The sequence below is a fragment of the Perca flavescens genome, chromosome 2, assembly GCF_004354835.1.
Source record: "Perca flavescens isolate YP-PL-M2 chromosome 2, PFLA_1.0, whole genome shotgun sequence".
In the NCBI taxonomy this organism is placed as follows: domain Eukaryota; kingdom Metazoa; phylum Chordata; class Actinopteri; order Perciformes; family Percidae; genus Perca; species Perca flavescens.
In genome coordinates, this window is record NC_041332.1 from 31,548,355 (window position 1) to 31,570,213 (window position 21,859).

General features: G+C 42.3%; 1 protein-coding gene across 1 annotated transcript; it reads left to right on the forward strand.

Annotated features, from left to right (window-relative positions):
* Positions 1–4,582: 4,582 nt before the first annotated feature.
* On the forward strand, positions 4,583–21,625 carry fhdc1 (FH2 domain containing 1). Its single transcript, XM_028589546.1, has 12 exons — positions 4,583–4,610; positions 4,913–5,250; positions 7,054–7,115; positions 12,609–12,711; positions 12,823–12,908; positions 13,738–13,838; positions 15,232–15,302; positions 16,221–16,328; positions 17,011–17,081; positions 17,819–17,936; positions 18,101–18,265; positions 18,783–21,625. The coding sequence occupies exons 1-12, from the start codon at positions 4,583–4,585 to the stop codon at positions 20,952–20,954; spliced, it is 3,423 nt and encodes a 1,140-aa protein (XP_028445347.1). The 3' UTR covers positions 20,955–21,625.
* The last annotated feature ends 234 nt before the right edge of the window (positions 21,626–21,859 follow it).

The following is a 21,859-nucleotide window of genomic DNA, read 5'->3' on the forward strand; positions in this document are numbered from 1 at the left end:
GCGAGACAAATTTAGTTTCAAAAGAAGCTGGAGGCAGCAAAAAAAAAAAAACACCGCTGGCTAAACTATATTAAAAATGGCGGGTTTGTTTAGGACACCTCCGTCTGTCGCTAGCAATGATGACGCAGTGATTAGTGACGATTCTCTCTGATCAGTCAGTAGTCTGCAGGTTTTTCACGACCCTTTTTGGTATCGCCTCAGTTTGCTTGGAACCTCTGCGGACGTGATACTAAAAAAAGTACCTGTTAGCAGGTACCAGGGACGTTTTTCATTATGGAAAAACCAAAAAAGGCGAGTAGAGTAGAGTAGAGTAGAGTAGAGGTGAGTCGAGCAGGTACCATGTAATGGAAAAACGCCATTAGCGCCAATAAAATCCTGTCATGGCTGCCCCCTCACCACTGTTTGGACAAGTAGAGCTCAAGGTGGTCAAAAGGGATCAAAAACAAAAAGGCGTGACAGCGACATCCCACTGAGGCCTACGCAAAACGTCTCTCTGCTAACGAGCGTTCCCTTGGTAATGATGGTGGAGCAGAACTGGCCAAATTCCTTGTGAAGGCACCTCTTTGCCCCTACGGTGTCAATGAAAGACCTCGGCTCCGCGGGGTGTTCACTGACCCTTAGGAAATTGAACTGGAAGTTAGCAACAGGGGATTATTATAGCAGCCGGTGGCGCCTTGACCTTCCGCATTACACATTTGTGATTGAGAGCGGATTTATTTGTTTTGGACTTGGTGGCCCCCTGGCTGCTCGTTGACAGTTACCTCCGGTTTGAAATTCTTTTTCAGTTTTGCAGAATGACTTTTTAATAGAACAAGAAAGGAAAAAAAGTCCAGCAGGCAGTCGGATGTCTCTGCATCACGTTTTGCTTATTGTGAAACAAAAGACAGGTGACAAATTAAAGTAAAAGACCACATTAGGTGTATATGACTTGGTCATCCAAGTCTCTACACCTCTACTGGAGGGATGAACACCATTCAAGATATTCCCTCACCAAATGAGGACTGGCCCAACTCGGGTCCTGGGTGAGTGGGGTTTCAGTTACCAGGACTCAAGTGAACCCACCACCAGAACCTCTACCTCAGATTGGTCATGAGGAATGCCTCGGGGTCGACAACAGGTGTACCTTAAGGTGAAGCCCCACAATCTGTCTGTGTTGATTCATGTGAGGAAGGTGGACACGCAGACTGCTCTTCTCTGCCTCAGTGATCTCTGTATATAGTGTTACTGACAGGTGTGTTTCCTCTGTAAATCATCTGAGACAAAGGATGTCAGTTACAGCGTTGTTGGTTGGTTGAAATATAATTAAATTAATGTGAAACCCCACAAACCAATCACTGTCACAGAGCTAATTTCTTTAGAGAGGCAGGATTAATGGATTAAACGGTTAGCTTAGCTTATCATGAAGCCTGTAAGACAGAGCTAGCTTTGCTCTTTCTTTTGCCTACAGCACCTTTAATACACAATTAACACATAATATCGTAATGTTTTTCTGTAGAAAAAACAAAGTTTTAAAATCACTTTGTTGTTTTATGCAGGGCTTTGTGGCAGACTATTTCTTGGCCAGGCGCAGTGACTTTGTGGAGTCTCAAGACTTTATTTTCTTAACGTGTAATAAGTTAACTTTAGGGGTTTCCAGTATGCTAATCAAAGCTAACCACCTCCATCTGTTGCTTCATAATTACTGTAACGTTACCGACATGAGAGTGTTATGGATCTTTTCATCTATACTCTCTTTCATATCAACTCTGGAAAAAAAGCAAATAAATGTATTTCTCAAAATGTTAGCTGAGATGGCTGTAAACAGAATAAAGAGAGATAACAACAACAAAAGGCGGCAGACCGTTTAACTCTTTTGCTCCCGAGTTTTCTCCATCTGCTATTGTAGCCACGTTTTTAGCACCACAGAAGGAGATGACTCTGTGTGAGGTCAGATGTTCTCACAGTCTTATGAATTAGACATGAGTGACGGTGTGGTCCAGCTCTGAGAACCGGACAGCTAAGCGCGCAGGCTGATGTTGGCAACATGAGGCCATTTGTGACGTGTTCTTTATAAAATAATCATAATCTCTGGGTATCAGGTGGAAAGGGCTGCTAACTAATGGGATTACCACTACAATGTTGCTAAGTTGTATAAGAGGCAGAGAGTTGATTCTATAAATTCCCAGAAAGTGGCCACTGATATAGTGTTTGATACCAAACATATATTATTATTATTTTTATGTGAATGCAGCCCAAAGAGAAATAAATGGCCAAATAAATTTTTCCTTAAGGTGCTGAAGGCAATTATTGCCCCCATCCACCAGCATGGCTTTGATCTATCTCCTGTTTTTTGTCAGAAGCACCATTCATTTCTTTGTTTAGGCCATGAAGAGTATCAGATCACCGTAGCCATGTCAACTGTGGCAGTGAGTGATGTGTTGTCTGAAACAGAACCAGTTTCCCTCCAACCGAGAGGAACAGTGGAGAGGGGGGGAGAGAGAGAGAGAGAGAGAGAGAGAGAGAGAGAGAGAGAGAGAGAGAGAGAGAGAGAGAGAGATCCTTCTGATATGTGAGGTTACTGATATGTGAGGTTACTTATTTACCACTTTATTAACGGCTTACGTGTTAAATAAGGTTTTTTTTTCTTTGAAAGATTGTTTCAAAACTAAAGTAGTCTAAGGAAAATATTGTCCAATGACTCGCATTTTAGAGGTTTAATCTTCTAAAAGTGTTAGACTAGTAAAAGCACTAGATATGCCCAGTAGTTTGGGATCTACACAGCTGTGTTTCTCAACAGGTATGCAATAGGCCGATTTGTTTGTTAATTTGTTTAAGTTATCAGTTATTATTTTTTAAGTGATTCTGAAATGTGATAATTTTCTTACATTAAAGTAAATCAAATACTATTATGTTTCCCAGCCACTATTTTATATTGCTTTATGTATAATATATAACCAGAGAGCAAAACTCAATTTCATTTTAAGGGGTATTTGCACTAGTTTTTTCTTTTATGTATAATTTAATACAGTATAATTTCAGTTAGATTTGTGGTGCCAAGGATTATTTTAAGGCTGTGACTAATGATTTTTAAATAATCCTTGAATAAATAAATATTTAATTGTTTGGTCTACAAAATGTCAGAAAAAAACTAAAAAATGCCCAACACAATTTCCTAAAGCCTACGATGATGTCATCAAATGTTTTACTTTGTCTATCCAATCCTCCAAAATCCAAAGATATTTCATTTACTCTCATGTAAGACTAAGAAAAGCAGCCAATCCTCCAAGCTGGAATCTGGGAAAAAGTTTTTGCTTGAAAAATAACTTAAACAATTAATGAATGATCATAATAGTTATTTTGATATTATTTTTTTGTCTGTTGAGTAATTAATGATTCAACTTGCAGCTTTATATGATGTATTGTGGTATTACTTGTTGTAGATTATCACTGTATGAGGCTTCTGTTAGGTCTGGCTCCTCAACTCGTGCCCCACTTTTCCTTTTAAAAGTACTGTATTTGAGTGAATTTAAGGTTCTCTCAGCCAGGCATAAGCCAGTTTAAATATTAACTTAAGCTTTGTTATCCAGCAAAATGTGCTGTTTGTGTTTTCTTCGGTTACTTCATTGGATTTGCTGTTACATTCTTTTCCAGGGTGACCTTGCAAAGCAATCTGACAAACTTTGCCCAATCTCAACCTTTTTTTTTTTCTGGTGCACTGTGTTGTTTTGTTAATGGCGTTACGCGACAGGCTCTTCCCTATGGCAACAGGTGACGGTGATATGAATACGTCAGAGACCGCCGGTTGTTTTCCATAAAACTACAGTCTGTTCCTCTGATTAAAATCAGGAAGTCTGCCTGATTGAATTTTGGTAATGGTTGATTTTAACTGGAGGTCATCGTATAGGCCTACTGTCTCAAGAAAATTAAATTAATAGACTTAATTGGATTAACAATGAAGAGTTGGCAGCTAGAAGTAATTAAACAGACCATCAGACACATAACCCATTTATTTATTTATTTGACAAATTCACTTTTCTCATGAGGCCAAATGAATGTCCGCCTGATGCGAGAGCCGTAGAGAACCTCTACCGCTACATAACACATGACAGTGTTAAATTAGACTATTTGTTCTAACCTGCAACCACTTGTTATCTTCCTTAGTGTCCCGCTACATGAGAACTGCTTAAGAATGAAAATGATACCAAACTGCGTAACAGAAGCTAAGCTGTGGGTGTAATGTCTCTGACCATTACACACCCCAGAGCCTGACTTCAAAGCCCTTCAAAAACAGAAAAAAAAAATCGGATTTGCTATTTCCCTCATTGTGAGCCCCTTTGACTGGGAACCCCTTCTCTTTTGATCTGTCGCACCTCTTAATTTCCCTTAATTTCAGATTGTCCGTGACAACACGTGACGCATGACTACCTCTGTATAATCCTGTCCCATGTTGTTTTTGTTGCTCTCGAAGGTCCATGGCCATCGCCGCTGCCCGCCCTCTCCCTCTGGGAGGTAACCTTCAAAGGCCCAGCTCAGCACGATGGGCGACCAGCTGAGTGATGGAGATGGACGGATTTAAAGGACGTGCTCCCTTCATTGTGCCCAGATGAAGGGACGCCTACCTTCTTCCAGCAGTGAGGGGACGTACGCTGCAGCATTTTGATGTTCTTCATTTGGAAATCGTTTTGAAAAAGTGGAAATACTGATCAGATATATTCAGTGTGTGCACTCTCTCAGCATAGAGCCCATATGCCGACTGATTATCCCTGTAATGCTTGTTATGAGTTGTCCATCCTCAACCAATGAGCCAGAGAGCTGCAGCAGCGAGTGCAGCAGCGGCACCACTTCCTCCATCACCACCTCTGACCCATCCTCTATGTCCGGACACACTCACGCCACCCTACCTTCCCTCGCCGATGCCCCCGGCACCTCTAAGCACGAAGCTCCCCCACCTCCGCCCCTGCCGCCCCCACCACCGGGGCCCCCCCCCTCCCGCCCCCGGAGACTACGTCCACCAGCCACAACGCCAGGAAGAAGCGCCGCGTCCGCAGCTTCTTCTGGAAGCCGATACCGGAGGAGAAGGTGCGCGGGAAGCCCAACATCTGGACGCTGGTGGTGCGGCAGCAGCAGTACCAGATCGATGTCCGCTCCGTGGAGGAGCTGTTCGGGCAGCAGGAGGAGGCAGTGACGGGCGTACGCGGGGCGCCGCCGGCCGCCGGAACCTCAACTCATGTCACCAGGTCTCGCTCCTTCAAGGAGAGCAGCAAGGATGAGGTGAGCGGTTGACATACTGACTGACGCTTGCAACACTGGAAAAAAAAAAGTTTCTTTTAACAAAGAAGACCGGTGATGGTGGAGTTTAGAGTGCTGACACAGTGATTATATATCAATCCTCTTAAAGTTAAAGTGGCCCATGTCTGGGAACTAATTCCCTGGATTTAATTTAGACCAAAGAGAGTATTATGGGATTCAAAAGTGCCCTAATTTGTGTTGTGTGTTGATTTCCCCCCAGGAATGTATTTTACAGATTTAGGGTTTATATTTTTTATCTTATTTAGAAAAGTAAATAAGACATTCAAAAAAGGTTTAGCTCACCATTAAGTCTTAATGACTTAAAAGCTTGGTAAAGTGAGAATAAACCAGAAATCTTGCACACTGTCGGTCACAGTCCAGATTCAGGCCCGAATCTTACCATAGAAAGTTCTGCCAACTGAAATGACCTAATATTTTTAAATGAAAAATATTAGATTGTTGTGACTGTATTCTTGTTTTATTCTCTGATGCTGTCATTACAAATTTCAGATTGTTGAAAATGCACAAGCTTAGAAATACGGAACCCTGATACCAGCTCCTACATCCACATTGTTTTTGGAACCCTGTGCAAGACGTGCTGGTTACGTCACGTCCTGAACACACCACTGACCGGATCAGACAGTCCCCGATTCATAACCATACAATGCTGGAGTGCATAACTCTACCCCGCTCCCACTGTATTAGGATATCACTGCAGGGACGAGTTAGGTTACAGTGCTCAGTTACAGCTTTTCTTTGAGTGTAGGAAATGAGTTGTGTTCATAAACAGAACAAAAGCATGCTTGCGTCATTATGGACTCCTGTAAATCACCTAACATTTGAACTGTAAAGCAAAACCTGCGTGAGGCGTAGGGAGACTCATGTTCCAGATTAACTCACCTCTGTGTCCCCACGATAAGCTGACTGCAGCTGGTCAAACCTTAAAGTGACTTAAAGTTACTAAACACTCATTTGGGAGTTTGAGAGAACGCCACCATTTTGTGCACACTCTTTTGTGTATTATATATTTATTAAATATATTGTCCAAGACCGTACGTTTTTCTCGTGGTCACAAGGGCACAATATATAATTATATTAAGGCTGCAAACAGCTTTCACTTTCAATTAATCAATTATTCATTAATTGTGTAGTCTATAAACATGTGACAAATGCTGATCACAAGTTTTCACCGCCCGAGATGATGTCCTCAAAGACCAACAGTCCAAAACCCAAAGTTATTCCATTTCTAATGATATCCAACAGAAAGGCAGCAAATCTTCACACCGGAGAAGTTGGAATCAGTTGATAATTGATATTGTTTTGCAGATTATTGTTATGTCAATCAACTAATTATTTTAGCACCATACTACATACGTTATATCTTTGGGTGTGTATAAGTTGATTACATTTAAATTGAATTGCTTTACTTGGCTTTCCCCCACCTCATCTGTACTCAAAGTCTTTCATTCAAACCACAGACGTTTCTAATTGCTATTTAAAAGCTCTAATTAGGTCTTGTGAGGGAGCCTTTTTTTTAAATGTACATATTGTACAGTCACCTGTTAAAGGAAGGCAGTACAAGCCATTGTTAATGAAGGAGACGTGAGCCACGTGTGGCCCCGTGGAATTTCAGTGTCCCATAGGGTGACTATGGGTGGTGGTGGGGGCCTGTTCTGTAGGTAACACAAGCAACAACAACCAGGAGTTGTTAGAAGAAGGGGGGGCTGTGGGTACATAGCCTAAACTACAGCACATTCATGTATCACTGCTTTTATCTGTTTTCAGATCAGCATCCTTGACTCCAAGAGAGGGATGAATGTGGGCATTTTCCTGAAGCAGTTCAAGAAGTAAGTCTTCCACCTGCTTCACTACCTGAGGGAAGAGCTGCTTCCATGAAGCTCAGTGGAGTATGTGACAAATTAATGCAAAAACGTGAAAGAGGAAATGTCTTAGTAAGCCTCCAGCTTTGATGCTCCTTGTTATAGATTATCTAAGTCTCTGGAGTCTAAACTTGTTATTCCCTCATTTGGTGGTGTAATGATGATGGTGGAGAGTGCATTTTAAAGACCGCCCCATGTAGCTTTGTGTCATTTCCTGAGTGTCGGTTGATGACCATAGCAAACAATAGATGCATCATACAGACCGATAAAGTCGTCAAGATACAGTTGCTGGGTTGTGCTGTTCTGAGGAGCAAATGGTATGAAATTACGTTTGCTTTTATGGAGAGTTGACACAGCGATAATGGGAAATGGCACTGTTAGGGTTAGGGTTAAACTGTGACTGTGAAAGAACATCCAGCCCACTCTGTCGATCACTTGTCCTCACTTTATTACCTCCGCCAAGCAGGTAATAACTTCAGCTCAGTTTGCCCATTTGTTTTTGTGTGTTGTCAGCAGGATTACAGGAAAAACTACTGGGCCCCAATGTTCATGAAACATAGTGGAAGGGTGTAGCATGGGCTAAGGAAGAACCCAATACATTTGAGAGCAGATCAGAATCACCGGGAAGATACACAGATTATTTTTCATTTACATTGCGAGATTGGGAATTTGTGCTGCATTCATGTGGTCTGAATCATCAGACAAATTAGTTCCTAGGAAAATTCCCACTGCATTAACGTTGTGAGATAGGGCATACCTTGGCGGAGGTCTGCACTCTCCGAGTGCCCTTCTAGTTCATCAATATATACCTGGTGACGGTCTGAGCACCGAAATGTCATCGTAAAAGTGAGCGCACGTTATCAATTTGTCGGGATGTACCACTGCTCTGCTTCCCACTTAAAGAAATAATCTTGAAGATTTTCATTGAAATAAATGTCTGTTAAATCACTCTATCTCCGAATAAGGTAACACAAGGGTGATTGAGCCTATGCATTTGCGGCAGTTAGGCGCACAGTTAGTGACGTGTTTTACATCGCCCAGCAATGGTTGCTTTGCCAGAGAGGGTAGGTAGAGCTAACGCAACAGACTCGCTCCTCGACTGCCAACTGACTGACGTCACGCTGTTTAGATCTCTGGGAAGTGAGATCCAAAACTAAACCTGCAATTACCGCTTTTCACCATCCGTGCCGCCAAAGATAACCTAAGCAGACATCTTTTGAGATTGTAACTTTTAGTCAAGTCAATTTTATTTATATAGCCTAATATCACAAATTTGCCTCAAGGGGCTTTCCAATATGTACAACATATGACACCCTCTGTCCATAACATCTCGATTTGGGTGAGGAAATACTTCAGGAAGAACAACTGATGAGAGATCCCTCTCCCAGGTAGACATTCGATGTAATTTGTACAGAATAGACCAACATAGTAAAATTACAATATGGACAATCAGGATGACAAAATGATACATGGATTGTAAATCTATGAAGAATGGATCCAGGAGGATGTTTCAGGTGTTGCACTGTCACACTGCCAGTGGGTGGCCTTGCATAGAAAACAATGGGTTCTGATATCCCACAGCTGTTTATTGAGATGAGAGCTGGTGACCGTGAAGTGGTATACTCTTGATATTTCTGTGGGAGAATGTAATGAAAATCAATGTGGTTGTGTAACAGTTTTTGAAATGTTATCGTGTTAGATTGTGAGGCCACAGCTATGAAGAATGAGTACATAGTATCTAGGAGGAAGGACGGTGGTGAATTTATGTACAATTTGGCAGGCTCTATCAAACTTTTTGTCAGTTTGTGGCCATTCAGTGTCCTCACAAGTCCTGAGGAGAGCGAGATATTTATTTGGCCATTATGAGCAGGGCAGTGATCACACGGTTTTCTCTGTGGCTGAAGAACACTTAGGAAAACCCGATTGATCCCAATGTAATTTGAGATTCGGAAGAAAGGGAATTAGACCGAACACTTAACTGTTGTTATCCTACTTCATGTACCACATTTGAATACAGTGTGTTTTAGCTGGTTCCGCAGTTGTCTCGGAGATATGAGACCCAACACTGGCAAACATTCTCACTTTCATTTTGTGTTTTAGTGCCTGACTGAGGGAAAACAAATACATGAAAATCCTTTGTAACTGAGAGAGATTAGGGTCAAAATATGTGTCAGTTATTTTAATTGGCTTACTTAGTTCTCCATTGTTTAACATTCATTGGTTGAGGAAATCTTAAGACGTGTTTGACCCGGGCTCAGCATTGTGTTACTTAAGTCGTCTGGAGCAGAGTACAAAAAGTGTTCTAGGTAGGCCTATCTTTTTGCATGACTGTGTATTTGCATGGCTCCCCACTGTATTTTAATGACATTTGACTGTCAGTCATACTGCACTCAGTATGATCAGTGACCTCATCACAGATAGTGTTTGTTTATGTGTGTGCCTTTTAAACTAATATGTATTTATCCTCTGTCCTATATATGATCCTCCACGCTCTTCTAAATTTACTTGGGTTAGTAAATGCTTGGAGCCAGTTTTTACAATATAAATTTATCATTTTCATCATCCAGCATTCAATACATTTAGGCTCAAATACAGCATGATACTGTAACCGTTTAGGGGTGGGGAGCAGAAATGGATTACTCTATAAAATGATTAATTATGGCCAGTGGGATCAGAAGTTCTATGTTCGACTACGGAGCCCAGGATTAACCAAACAATACGCCAGGAATGATTCAAACACAGTTATGCTTTCTTTGAGAAACAAAATCGCTTCCCTTTTATTACACGTGTGGGAAGGATAGCAAAACATATAAAAATTAAACACTTTAAAATTACACAAATCTTACCCGGGTAAGTAGAAAAATAAAAAATTTAAACAAAACTCACAGCTGTGATTTAAAGTTCGGAATTTCCCCCCCGTTCTCAGTCACTTCAATTCTGTTTCAGTTCAGTTTGGTCCACTGTGGAAGTGGAGAGAGTTTGTCCTACCGCACAGTTGGTGGTGGGTGCGTGTGTGTGTAATGAAGTGTTGAAATCTGCAGGCGCCGTATCTCTAGTTCTCCTCTGGGCTGTGGCTCGCCATCAATGTCTCGATCCAGGCTCCAACATCCAGGTAGATCAAAGGTTCAAAGGGTCCAACAAAAAAACCTGACCTACAGTAAGTAAGGTCAGAACAATCATTTAGCTTTTTTCTTTTAGCTTTCAATCATGAACTAGAATATAATTCATGTTAAATCATCATATTAAACTGAACATTGTAATACGATATCACAATATTGGTAAACTATTCTCAAAATATATTTCGAGATAATGATTGAAAAACTCTTCAATATAATATCAAAATACTGCTTCCACATAATAGAACACAAAATAACAGATACTAGTAAGCAGACACTTTGTGTACCCTTGGCTATGTGAAGGCATGTTTAAACACATCTCAAATAAAATGTAGCACATAAGGATAATTTAAATATTAATGTGCCCAAAATACACAGATAAAAGTGCTAAATCAACACATTCCACAGTTAAGTGTGTAACAATTATCTAAACCATATTACACAGCACTGGATTAAGTCTGCAGCTTTAACATACCAAGCTAATGGTTTTAGCGTTAGTGAATGGCGTCTGCCATTGTGCTAGTTAGCATCTCAGCTAGCGCTCCAGGTGCACTAGTGTTAGCGGCTAGCGCTATCGTTAGCGGTTAGCATGGTAAAAACGATCGCTCACCGATGCGTTTTTCTTCGTGAGGGGACGTCATTTCTCTCCGGCTGCACTCTCACAGGTCCAGGGCTCCACACTGGATTGTTTTTAAGAGTTTTTATTCTGAGTTTTAACAACTTCTATTGGAATGTCTTGACGAGGTAGGTATCGTTCGACGTGGGGTTTGCTCTCTGTTCTTCCAACAGCTCAAGGGGAAGTGAACTCTGCTCCGTGCAGGTCAACAGTCCGAGCTTCTTCCTGATTGGCTGACAGCACATCCCCAACCCACCTCCTTCAAAATAAACTTCCTATTTATTTTCTCTCTCAGTTGAATTGCTTTTTAGACAAATATGTTTTTAATCTTTAACATTAATAACATACTTAATGAATTGACTTTTTAATATAAACTTAGCTCTTAATATAGATTTTTAACCTTGGTTACAATACTCTTCTATATTAACAGAAAACTAAAAGTTAAAACAATATGCTATACTGAAATAGATTTGCAAAGTGGGAGAAGCTGCTGATTTCATAGGTTTATTTTTACCACTGTAAATTCCCATTTCCATTTAATCTTTGAACGATATCCTCAAACACGTGTCTCCTGGATCATTTACTGATACTATAGGTTTGTTTGTGGCCGTCGGTTTAAATAGTTTTAACCTTGTTTCTGAGAAATCACTTGTCATCACTATCCATTTGCTGTGTTGAATGGCTCTAAATATAAAGTACAATACTCATGAGCCTTAGCTGCTGTTGCTATGGAGAAGATACCAGAACACCACACCATACTCAATAAATACATGTCTTATGTACCCAGATTTCAAAATGTAATTAATAAATTCAGTAAGAAAGTTTATTTTGAGTGTAAAATCTCAGTTTTCTTACTATACTTTAAAAAATATATATAAGGAAGACAGTTACAGAAAGACAAAATAATACCAATGTAAAACATATAAAGTTATATGTTTAGCTTCAGTTAACCAGCAGCACACACACAGCGCAACTTGTAGTTGACTCCTCTCGTTTTTCTGGCACTGTTGCTCAGCTTCTGAACTCTATCATTCAATCGAGATAGTTTCATGTCTATCCAAGGTCTGATGGGCATGAAACTGTCTGTTTTATTTGGCTTGAACCATAATACCTTATCCTCTACCTCCCTCTCTTTACAAATGCTTTGTCAGTTTTCACAACACCATTTCAAAGAGCAAATTTAATCATGCAGAAATCCATACATTCTAGCTAAAAAACACACACAACATGAATCTCTTATATAGTAACAAACAAGTTTTCATTCTGTTCCAGTTTACAACTCTAACTGTGGCCTTAAAAGTTAAATAAACATGTATTTGATTATATTGGAGTATTTAAAGCCTCCATAAGGGGATATTTATTACAGAACTACTGTGCTGGGTTACATCATATTGTAAGGTGTCAGCTTACTGGATATTGTCCATGAAGGCTTTATAGTCTTCTTTTATAGCGGTTATGTAATTGGTAATTGTGTTGCAGTACTACAGACTTGGGTGTAGGAAGACAGGATCAAGAATACATGTTAAACTGGGAATGTCGTGAAGAAATCAGCAACGAAATACAGTTGAATATTGTCACTGTCAGTATTCTGGGTTTGTTTTTCCTGACTGACTCTGTGGGTAACAGTTGGATTCAGTGCCTTTTTAAAAACACCGGGGGGGGCTTTAAAATAGAGCACCTGTGCTATTTATCATTAAGTTACATTGAAATTAATGGTTTGTGTTTCAGGTCCAACCGCTCCATTGTTGAAGACATACGACAAGGAGAAGGAAAGCCTTATGGAGCAGAGCTGCTCAGAGACCTGCTGAAGCTCCTGCCTGACGTAGAGGAGGTCTGTGTTTATGAATGTCTGTGGCTTTTAGTTTTTGAATCAAAGACAGTGAATGTAGATAGAAAACAATAGAGCCTGCTGAGCTTCCTCTCTGTATTCCCCCCCCAACAGATCAAGAAACTTCAGGCGTTTAAAGGAGACCCAGACAAGCTGACACTGGTTGATTCCTTTATGTTCCTCTTGATCCAGGTGCCTCGGTAAGTTCATTTCAATGCTGTGTACATAGAGTAGTTTCAGTCAAAGGGAAATGTGAAGTCACTAATTTGACAAGTCAGTGAAAGAAGAAAGGGTTTGTCCTGTATCATTTTGTGAGGATGGATTCGCATTTAGTGGGGGCTTTCCAGTGCACCGCTCTCCTCATTCACACATGTTCCTATAAAAGTGTTGTGTTTGTATCTATTCATTATTCTAGGACAAATTTACATTAACTTACCATTTAAACTGTAATGCACCAGCGTTAGCAAAGATTGGGTAATTGACATCTGCATTCTCTTCCCAAAGTTTTAAAATTACCCTACCTGCAAAGATTTGAGTCTCACATATTATTTATAGTTAATTCAGCTAAACGTTTTCACATTTATGAAATTTGTTTTGGTCTTTTTACCAAACTTTCTTTTCTGTAACAACACTGGGTGATCACATTAAAGTAGGATTAGTGTAATGGAGATGCGATCACTATTGGGGGTATGATGGAGAAGTAATGCAATGACTGTATAAAACAAAATACTACACGGTTATTAAATGAAGTAACTTTACTGACTCATGACTATCTGGAGGTGCATCCATCAGCTCCCACTGCCACTCAGCCTCAAATAAAGTTATTTGCCACCAACAATCCCTCCTGTTTCCCCATCCACCATCCTGAAACATTTCACAGTGAAAATAATGTTTAAGCTTCTCTGCAGAACCTCAACAAGTCCTTGAAAAGAGTTCTGTCAACTCCCATTTTCTATCTCATCACAACCCACAGAATGAGATTCCCCTCAGATCACAGATTTATCCGCTCTCTGCTCCGTCTCCCGACAGGTTCGAGGTTCGGATCGAGGCCATTGTCCTCCGCGAAGAGTTCTTTCCTTCCTGCGCTGTAATGAGCCGCGAGATCGATGTCGTCCGCGTCGCCACTAAAGGTAATAACACACGGGCTCTGCTGCCTACACACACAAACACACACACACAGACACACAGACACACACACACACACAGACAGGTGACCCAGATATTTGAGCAGTCAGGGGTGCTGCACAAGAAGTAGAAATGTGTCACCTGAGATATGGTGATTTGGGGACAGAATGGAAAGACAAGGCTGTGTCATCATATACTGTTGATTTTCTAAATATAAATAATACTTTATTTAAATTAGGAAATTTACCATAAAAGTTTGCAAAAGTTGATAGTCAGCCTTTATCAGTCTTGCTATGGAATGACAGCAACAGACAGTTGTGCCGTTTTTAATGGTTTCCTGTCAAATTCACATTAAACATGACCGTGACACGACTAAGACAGTCTACTACAGTAATGCTAGCGGCTCTGTGAGGCTGTACTTAAGCACTGTGGTGCTTTGGCTAATTGCTAACATTAGCACGGCAACATGGCAGACAACATATGCGGATAATGTTTACTGTGTTAGCATGCTAACAAAATTAGCAGTAAACACAAAGTACAGCTAAGGCTGGTAGGAGTGCCATTCATTTAGCAGGTATTTCATTAAGGAGAGACTTCATTTAGAGTAAACAATATTTTTTGCATTATAAATAGAGTTTTGAGAAGAGTCTTTGGTGCTTAGACCATCCTGTCCTAGTATATTTAGGGGGGGTAGTGATGCTGTGATTAGTTCAGGATGTTCGTCCGGGGACTGAGTGCCTATATGATGAAGAATGGCTGTGAGGGTTGGAGGAGGGTCGCATGAGTTTGTACAGAAATCGACAAAATCTTGTTGGACTACTTGAATGCCCATAGAGTAGAAGCCGGAGAGAGAGGCAGAGAGATTTGGGAATGAATAAGTGTATAAAAGGAGTGTTGATCATCAAGTCTGATGGAACTTTCGCTAAGCTTCATTTGGCAAAGCAATGTGTACCCGATGATAGGGTTTGATGAAAAGTTGCTTTTTTTGCAACCATCATTTGAGCCTGTGTCATTTTAGCTGAGTCACACTGTCTTGCAACTGTGGTTTATTGGATTTTTCTAAAACCCTCTCCTACAGTACCCTGACCTTTTCACTGCATTGCAGAGCCATCAGTTAAACACCGCATGGGACAAATGAAGTTGAACTTTTGTGACACCATTTAATTGAAACTTTCAACAGTATGTAACGTTGACCCTTACTGTGAGACTAAAAGGGAAGCTGGTCTAAAACGCAAAAATACATTTCCGGTAACTTTCTATAAAGTAGGATGTCATTCTTACTGCTGACAGTTGTTCTGTGTGGTGGTGCTGGTAAATGAAAGTGAAGTAGTGTGTAATGGGCTCCTGTGATCTGCTCTGGATTCTCTTAACTGAGTTTATATTGATCTCATCCTATAGAGCTGATGAGCTGCGAGGAGCTTCATGCCATTCTGCATCTGGTGCTGCAGGCCGGAAACATCATGAACGCTGTGAGTGCATCGGTTATGTTCACTTAATACATTCACTCTCATATCTGGCTGGCATTATTTTATACATTTCCATTGCCAACGACAAAAACTACTAATGTTATTTTGGTGACACTACGCTCAAAGCCTTTTCATTCCTACTGAGGACATACATCTTAAATTAAACCAATATATATTGGTTAATTTAAAAGACAAAAGACTAATTTCCTTAACCAGCTGGGCAATGTAGTTTTTGACAATTGTTACTGAAACAGGAGTAAATAGTGCATCTTTAGCTTAGTTTAGGAAGAAGACAGGAAACGTGTTCATTAATGAACACATTGTATTTTGTTTGTTTGGTTGACACAAAAACGGAAGCCTAAAATCAACAATTTGTTGCTTCACGGAAGCTCGCTGGAATGTTTCTTAACCAACCTTTTTTTGCTAAGCTTTCCGTCTCCTGGCTGAAGCTTCATATTTAAAGAAATAGCTGGACATTTTGGGAAACACGCTTATTCTCTTTCTTTGCCGGGAGTTAGATAAGAATATTGATGCAACTTTCATATCTGTACATCAATCATAAAGCTAGATCTAGGAGATAGTTAGCTTAAAAATATGTTGTGCTCTAGTTAGTTCTAGAGGTGCTGGTAGGGTAATTTTTCTAACTTTAGACAGAGCCAGGCTAGCTCTTTCCCCCGGTCTCTAGTCTCCATGCTAAGCTAAACTTGCTCTAGCTTTATAATTTATGTACAGACAAAAAGAGTAATATTTCCTAAAATGTCGACCGATTCCTTTTATAATTCCAGGCTTAGGCTGTACTTGCAGATCCCTTCATTGTTGGTTTTGGTCTTTTCATGGGATTTGTTAATTAGGCACACATAGAATATCCCCAGCCTTAACCTTCAACATCTTGATATGTTTCTGTCCCTCTGTGGTTCACAGGGCGGCTACGCAGGCAATGCTGTGGGCTTCAAGCTGTCTTCCCTTCTCTCATTGGCCGACACCAAGGCCAACAAACCCGGGATGAACCTCCTGCACTTTGTTGCCATGGTTAGTGAAGGCTTCAGTTACAATATGATGCACACATTACCATTAGGAGCTGTACTATTGTATGTAATCAACACAGCAAAGTGGGCATCAGAAAAATGACCATGTCAACACACTCTGACACAACATTAGCATAAAATTGAAAGTTGAAAGCTTCACATGGCTACCGTTTGTTGCTGGGTTTTGGTATTTGGAACTCTTAAATGTATTTGGAACTCTTAAATGTATTTTATCTGAGATACTATGAATTGGTACTGTACTATAGGAACTCTTTTGGAGACATTGCTCAGGTATCTCTAGGATAACTAGACACCGATTTCATCCAGGAAGTATGTGGTCTATCCTGATTACTGCAGGTAAATCATGCAAAACTTCAAATGTGTGAAATAATAATAAAAGATATTGTCAGGCACATGTTTCAGTCCAATAAGAGGCAGTCTCTTGTCAGCCAAAATGAATTTGTTTTGTATAAATCGTTCACAGCAGTGGTGCTTGAGTAAACGGACTACAGGAGGGCGGTTGGAGAGCAGATGGTGACAGGAAGCAGAAAAGAGCCAAGAGAGGCTGGCCAAGCACTTACATAATCAAACAACAGAGAGTGGTCCTTCACACTGCAATGATGCCACTTCATCATGTACAGCAACAAACAAATTGGATATAAATTGTATGATGTGTCTCCACACAGGAGGCAAAGAAAAAAGACGAGAAGCTGCTCAAGTTTTCTGAGAAACTTCAGGATGTCCAGAGTGCATCCAGGTAAACTTTTCAGCATTTACCGCCCTAAAAAACGTGGCGTTAATTTATCAATGCACTTGTATCTTGACTGTGAAGTTGGAAATGATTGTATCAAGCAGGCTGGAAGGAATCTTTTTTTCCACCAAAGGTTGTTCAGTTTCACCAAACCTAATTTGGTTTCCAGAGCTTCCACCACTGAAAACGGGGGTGGCCTCTGACAAACGAGTCATAAATTAATTTTAAATATATAGTACTTCCATGTTTAATTTCTGTGTTCTGTAAATGACCAAAAGTGTAAACAACCATTTCATCAAACTGAGGTTTTAACATTTTTTATACATTTTTATTGCTGAATGGACAACAACATTCAGCCTCATTACTCAGGCTGACATCTGACTTAAGTGCAGTACTTTGAGAGTCGTGTTTGAGAGTCCTGTTCAGAGCGCAGTGTGATGCTGCTGGCTGTCAGGCTCTGTCAGCTTCACAAGGTCATCTCTGTGTGGAGACAGTGCCGCTCCTGCACCAGAGAGCTAAGATTACCCCTCCCTCCCTCTCTCAGGATATTTGAAAGCATTTCTCACAGCGATCCTATCGTTAACAGATGACAGTCTGACAGCGCATTCAACAAAATGCTGTCAGGTCTTGTCGTGCTCAGCAGTATTATGAGGACAAAATGATTATTGTGTATGCTATCACCAAAATGGTTTCTAAGCACATTTTCCTGATCTGAATCTGTCTGCTGTAACGTTTTCATGTAGAATCTCAGTGGAAAACATCGAGGTGGAGTTTTCCTCCTTATATGTTCGGATTAAATCCCTGGAGGAGAAAGTTCAAGGAGACCGGGAGCTAGTGCAGCAGCTGGAGCCCTTTCTGCAGGTGAAGTAGCAGCAGTTGTATAATACGTTATATACACAGACACACACATACAGAACGTTGGATCCAGGCCACTGTACATTCCTGGCGCTGCTGACTCAAGTGCTATAGATAATGACACCCTTTTAAAGTGTAATAATAAAAAATGTATGCGCCCGATGTCTCAGAGTTCAGCACAGACGCTTCAGGACCTGAAGAGACGCAGGCTGGATCTGCGCAAAGAGGGGAACGCTCTCATCGACTTCTTGTGTGAAGACAAGGACACCTTTAAGCTGGACGAGTGCTTCCGCATCTTTCAAGACTTCTGCAACAAGTTCAAGAAAGCTGTCAAGGTCAGTTTTTCGTGAAAGAATAATTGTAGTTTAACAACTGGGCCTCATTCCCTTGGGTAATAATAACCCACTAAGTTGATTGCTGAGATCTGGGAAAGCATCAGCATCGCTCAAAAGGAAGTCAGACTGGTAGGAAACATAAGGAGACCAATTACACAGGTTTTAAAGAAACCCATGTTATCCATCCATCCATCGTCATCCGCTTATTCCGTTACGGGGGCAGATGCCGAGCCACCTAAACCAAAGCACTGTGCTGTGTTGTCCTAGGGGCGTGGATTGCATCAACAAAAACAGTCCGCTAAAATAGGAGAGTAGTTGTGCGTGATACATAATAGTTAAAACTACGAAAGTAAGACCCATGTTAAAATAACTGGGACATATCCATTAAGAGGAGTGATTGTCAATGTAAAAAGAAGCTTGAAATGTTAATTTCTTCCCAGTTCACTTTGATATTACCATCATTTATTAGTCTTCCTGCCTGCCTCTAAACACTTCTAACTTTTCCTCTTGTTCTCAGGACAACGCGGACCGCGAGTTGAAGGAAGCCGCCAGACTGCGTCGTCTGCGAGAGCTGGAGGAGAAGCGCTTTGCTTGGTCGGGCGCCGATCCGAGCGCCAGCGGATTTGGCCGCAGCAGCAGCGAGAGCGACGTGGGGATGCTCACTAAGGAAGGCCTGCTCGACTTCTTCCAGCAGAGGTCTCAGAGTCCGCAAAGCCCGATGGGGCGCTCCCTCAGCGCCCGCCGCCACCGTCACACCATGACCTCCGTAGCAGACCGAGAACTCCAAGGCTACCTGGAGCTATTTGGAGGCACTGGGAACCCCGCCGACTATTCCAAGTTTAACAGCCTACCTCGGCCGGGCCGCACCGTGCAGCGCAGGTCCACCCCCTGGATCTCAGCCCAGGACGACAACCGCGAGCTGGGCTGCGACAGACCGGTGGAGTCCCCACGTGCAGAAACGGAGCCCATCAGCCCGCTGGCCAGGTTTTCGTCCCCCGGGCTAAACGATAATGACCCATACAACAACAACAACCATTACTCATCTGTGTCCGAAGGCAGCGCTCTGCCTCGTCCCTTGTGCGTCTTTCCCAAGCCCGCCAATCTTCCCAACCCAACCATTACCAGCCACTTGAATGTTAGTGTGGAGAAGCACACTTTAGTTCGAGGGCCTCAAGCTTTTGAGCTACCTAGTCCAAACAATAACAGTAATCCTCTGCACTTTGTCAACCAGGGGGATGTTGTGGTGACTGATTTGGAAAAGGAGAGACGGTCACCTCCCACCAATCTGGACATCCTCCTGCACGATGACATTTTAGAAAGAGGAGCAGATCCCAATGCAGCCTGGAGAGGGGAAATAGATCCTCCCACACATGCTGGGCTCTCTCCTGAGACAGAGAAAGAAGAAGAGGACAACAGCACGGTTTCATCAACAACCTGTGATACACCCCTCCCACTGGATACCTCTGTATCCAATAAGAAACCATTGTTTTATATACTAGACTGCACAGAAACGGACTGCTCTGTCACCTCGGATTATTCTGAAGTGGATAGCTCGTCTCTGACGAAAGAGGGGCTTCATTTCAGAACGACTGACTGCAAGAGATCCGATCAGGAGAGCCAGCTAGATTCGAGCTCCCCGTCCTCTAATTTGGAGTCGCTGTCTCCCATGGACCAGTCCGTTTCCACCAGTGAGCTTTCAGCGCCAAAATCTGTGGACGCAGCGTCCGTGACCCCATCTGCTACCGCGGACGAGTGGGACACGGAGAGCTGTGACACCGCTGAGGGGAAACAAGGCGTGGAGAAAGACGCGCAGAGGAGCAACAGAAAGCCAGCGCATGCAAAGGGCAAAGCTACCAAAGCGACAAAGTGCAGCGGAGGTCGCGGTGTGCGAACGCTGACCAGCAGCGAGAGCCAGGGCATGCGGAAGGTCGTGCCCATCAGCAAGCTTACAAGGATCGGTAGCAGGAGAGGAGAGAGACCTTTGGAGCACGACTGTGGAGAGCCACGCCGTGACCAGAGCACCCCAGCGAGAGGAAGGAGCGAGAAGACCGCGAGACCTCCTCGACACTCCAGTCTGCCTCCGGATGAGTCCAAAGCTCAGAGGGGGAGCAGCCTCACAGGCGGCGCTTCCAGATGGGCACGCGAATTAGCCCAGAGAAAGGCTTCCATCAACAAGCCGAACGCCAAACCCCTGAGGAACATCCCCAAGCCTGCACCTGAGGAGAAGATGTGCCGCTCCACCATGAGAGCCCTGGCTCAGGCTCAGGCTCAGGCTCAGGGTGGAGCTTCCTCTGAGCACAGCAGCTGGAACACACTCAAAAACGCCTCCGATGTCCCCAGCTTTGCCCGCAACACGGTAGCTTTTACTTCTAGGTCCAGGAAGGATCTGGGCCCCCCGTCTGTCCCCTCCACCCCGTCTCGCAGCCCCTCGCTTCTAGGTCGACAAACCCCGGTGAAGCAGAACAGGCCGTCGCCCACAGTTCACGCCAGCGAGGAGCGGCCCCAAGGGACAAACCTGCGACGGGTGCAGAGTGTGAAAGCGACCAGCCGCAGCGCCTACCGCAGCGAGACTCCCCCACCGCCTCCTACACGCGAAGACATTCGCAAGACTAGTAGCTTTTCTGAAAAGTCCGTCCAGTCTAGAGACTCAGTGACGCCCAGCAGAGGTGCTAAACCAAGCTGGAAATAAAGTAAAACCTAGTGGAAACTGACTGCAGAAGGACTTAAAGAAAGAGAGACTTTGATGTAAATTGATATTCGCCCTTCTTCCCCTTCTACTGCGCAGTCTTATCCTCTCATATCATGCAAAAGACAGGAATCTGAAAGATGTTTTAGGCTATCTCACCCTAAGATTCCTCTAGTAGCTGGATCTGTATCAGGTTTATGAATTGCAAAGAGCTGTTTTTTCTTTGTTGCTGTTGTTTTAACAATTCCCTTTTTATTTTAGGGGTGGGGTGGGGGGCATTAACTACACCGACAAATGGCAAATGGGTGTTTTTACACAGGAGCCTCTGCCCGCTTAGCTGTCTGTTTACTGTATATGCTTGTGTCTGTGATGATGTTGATGTCGAACACTACTGACTATATGATGCTGCTAATTAGCTCCGACAGTTTGAGACTGAGTTTCAGTGTCCGTTTCATTCAGGGTTACAAGATTTGTTGTACCTACACTTGCTGCTGTTATGGTGTCTTTTATTTTTTTTTGGTGCGTCCTCCTGTAGAGCATCGCACCGTTTTGATTTCTTTGCTTGATACCTCAGAAAGATCGCAGTGGCCTTGTACCGGCAGAAAAAAAGTACAATATGTTCAATTGGCTCTGCATGATGAAGATGTAGATCTGATAAATTGGTTTAAACTGCAATGTCACTTTTCTTTTTTTTTTTTTTTTTTTTTTTTTTTTTTTTTTTTTACAAATCCCTGGTATAAATCATATTACTACAATATATAAAGTCACAGATTATAAGACAGTGTATACCAATTGTGGTATCTGTTGTACCTTGTGTATGTATGTGTGTCTGTAGTAAGTAAATGTGTTAGAACTCCTCCATAGTATCATGGAGTAGACATGCACGTAGGAATTGTTTCCTGTATACT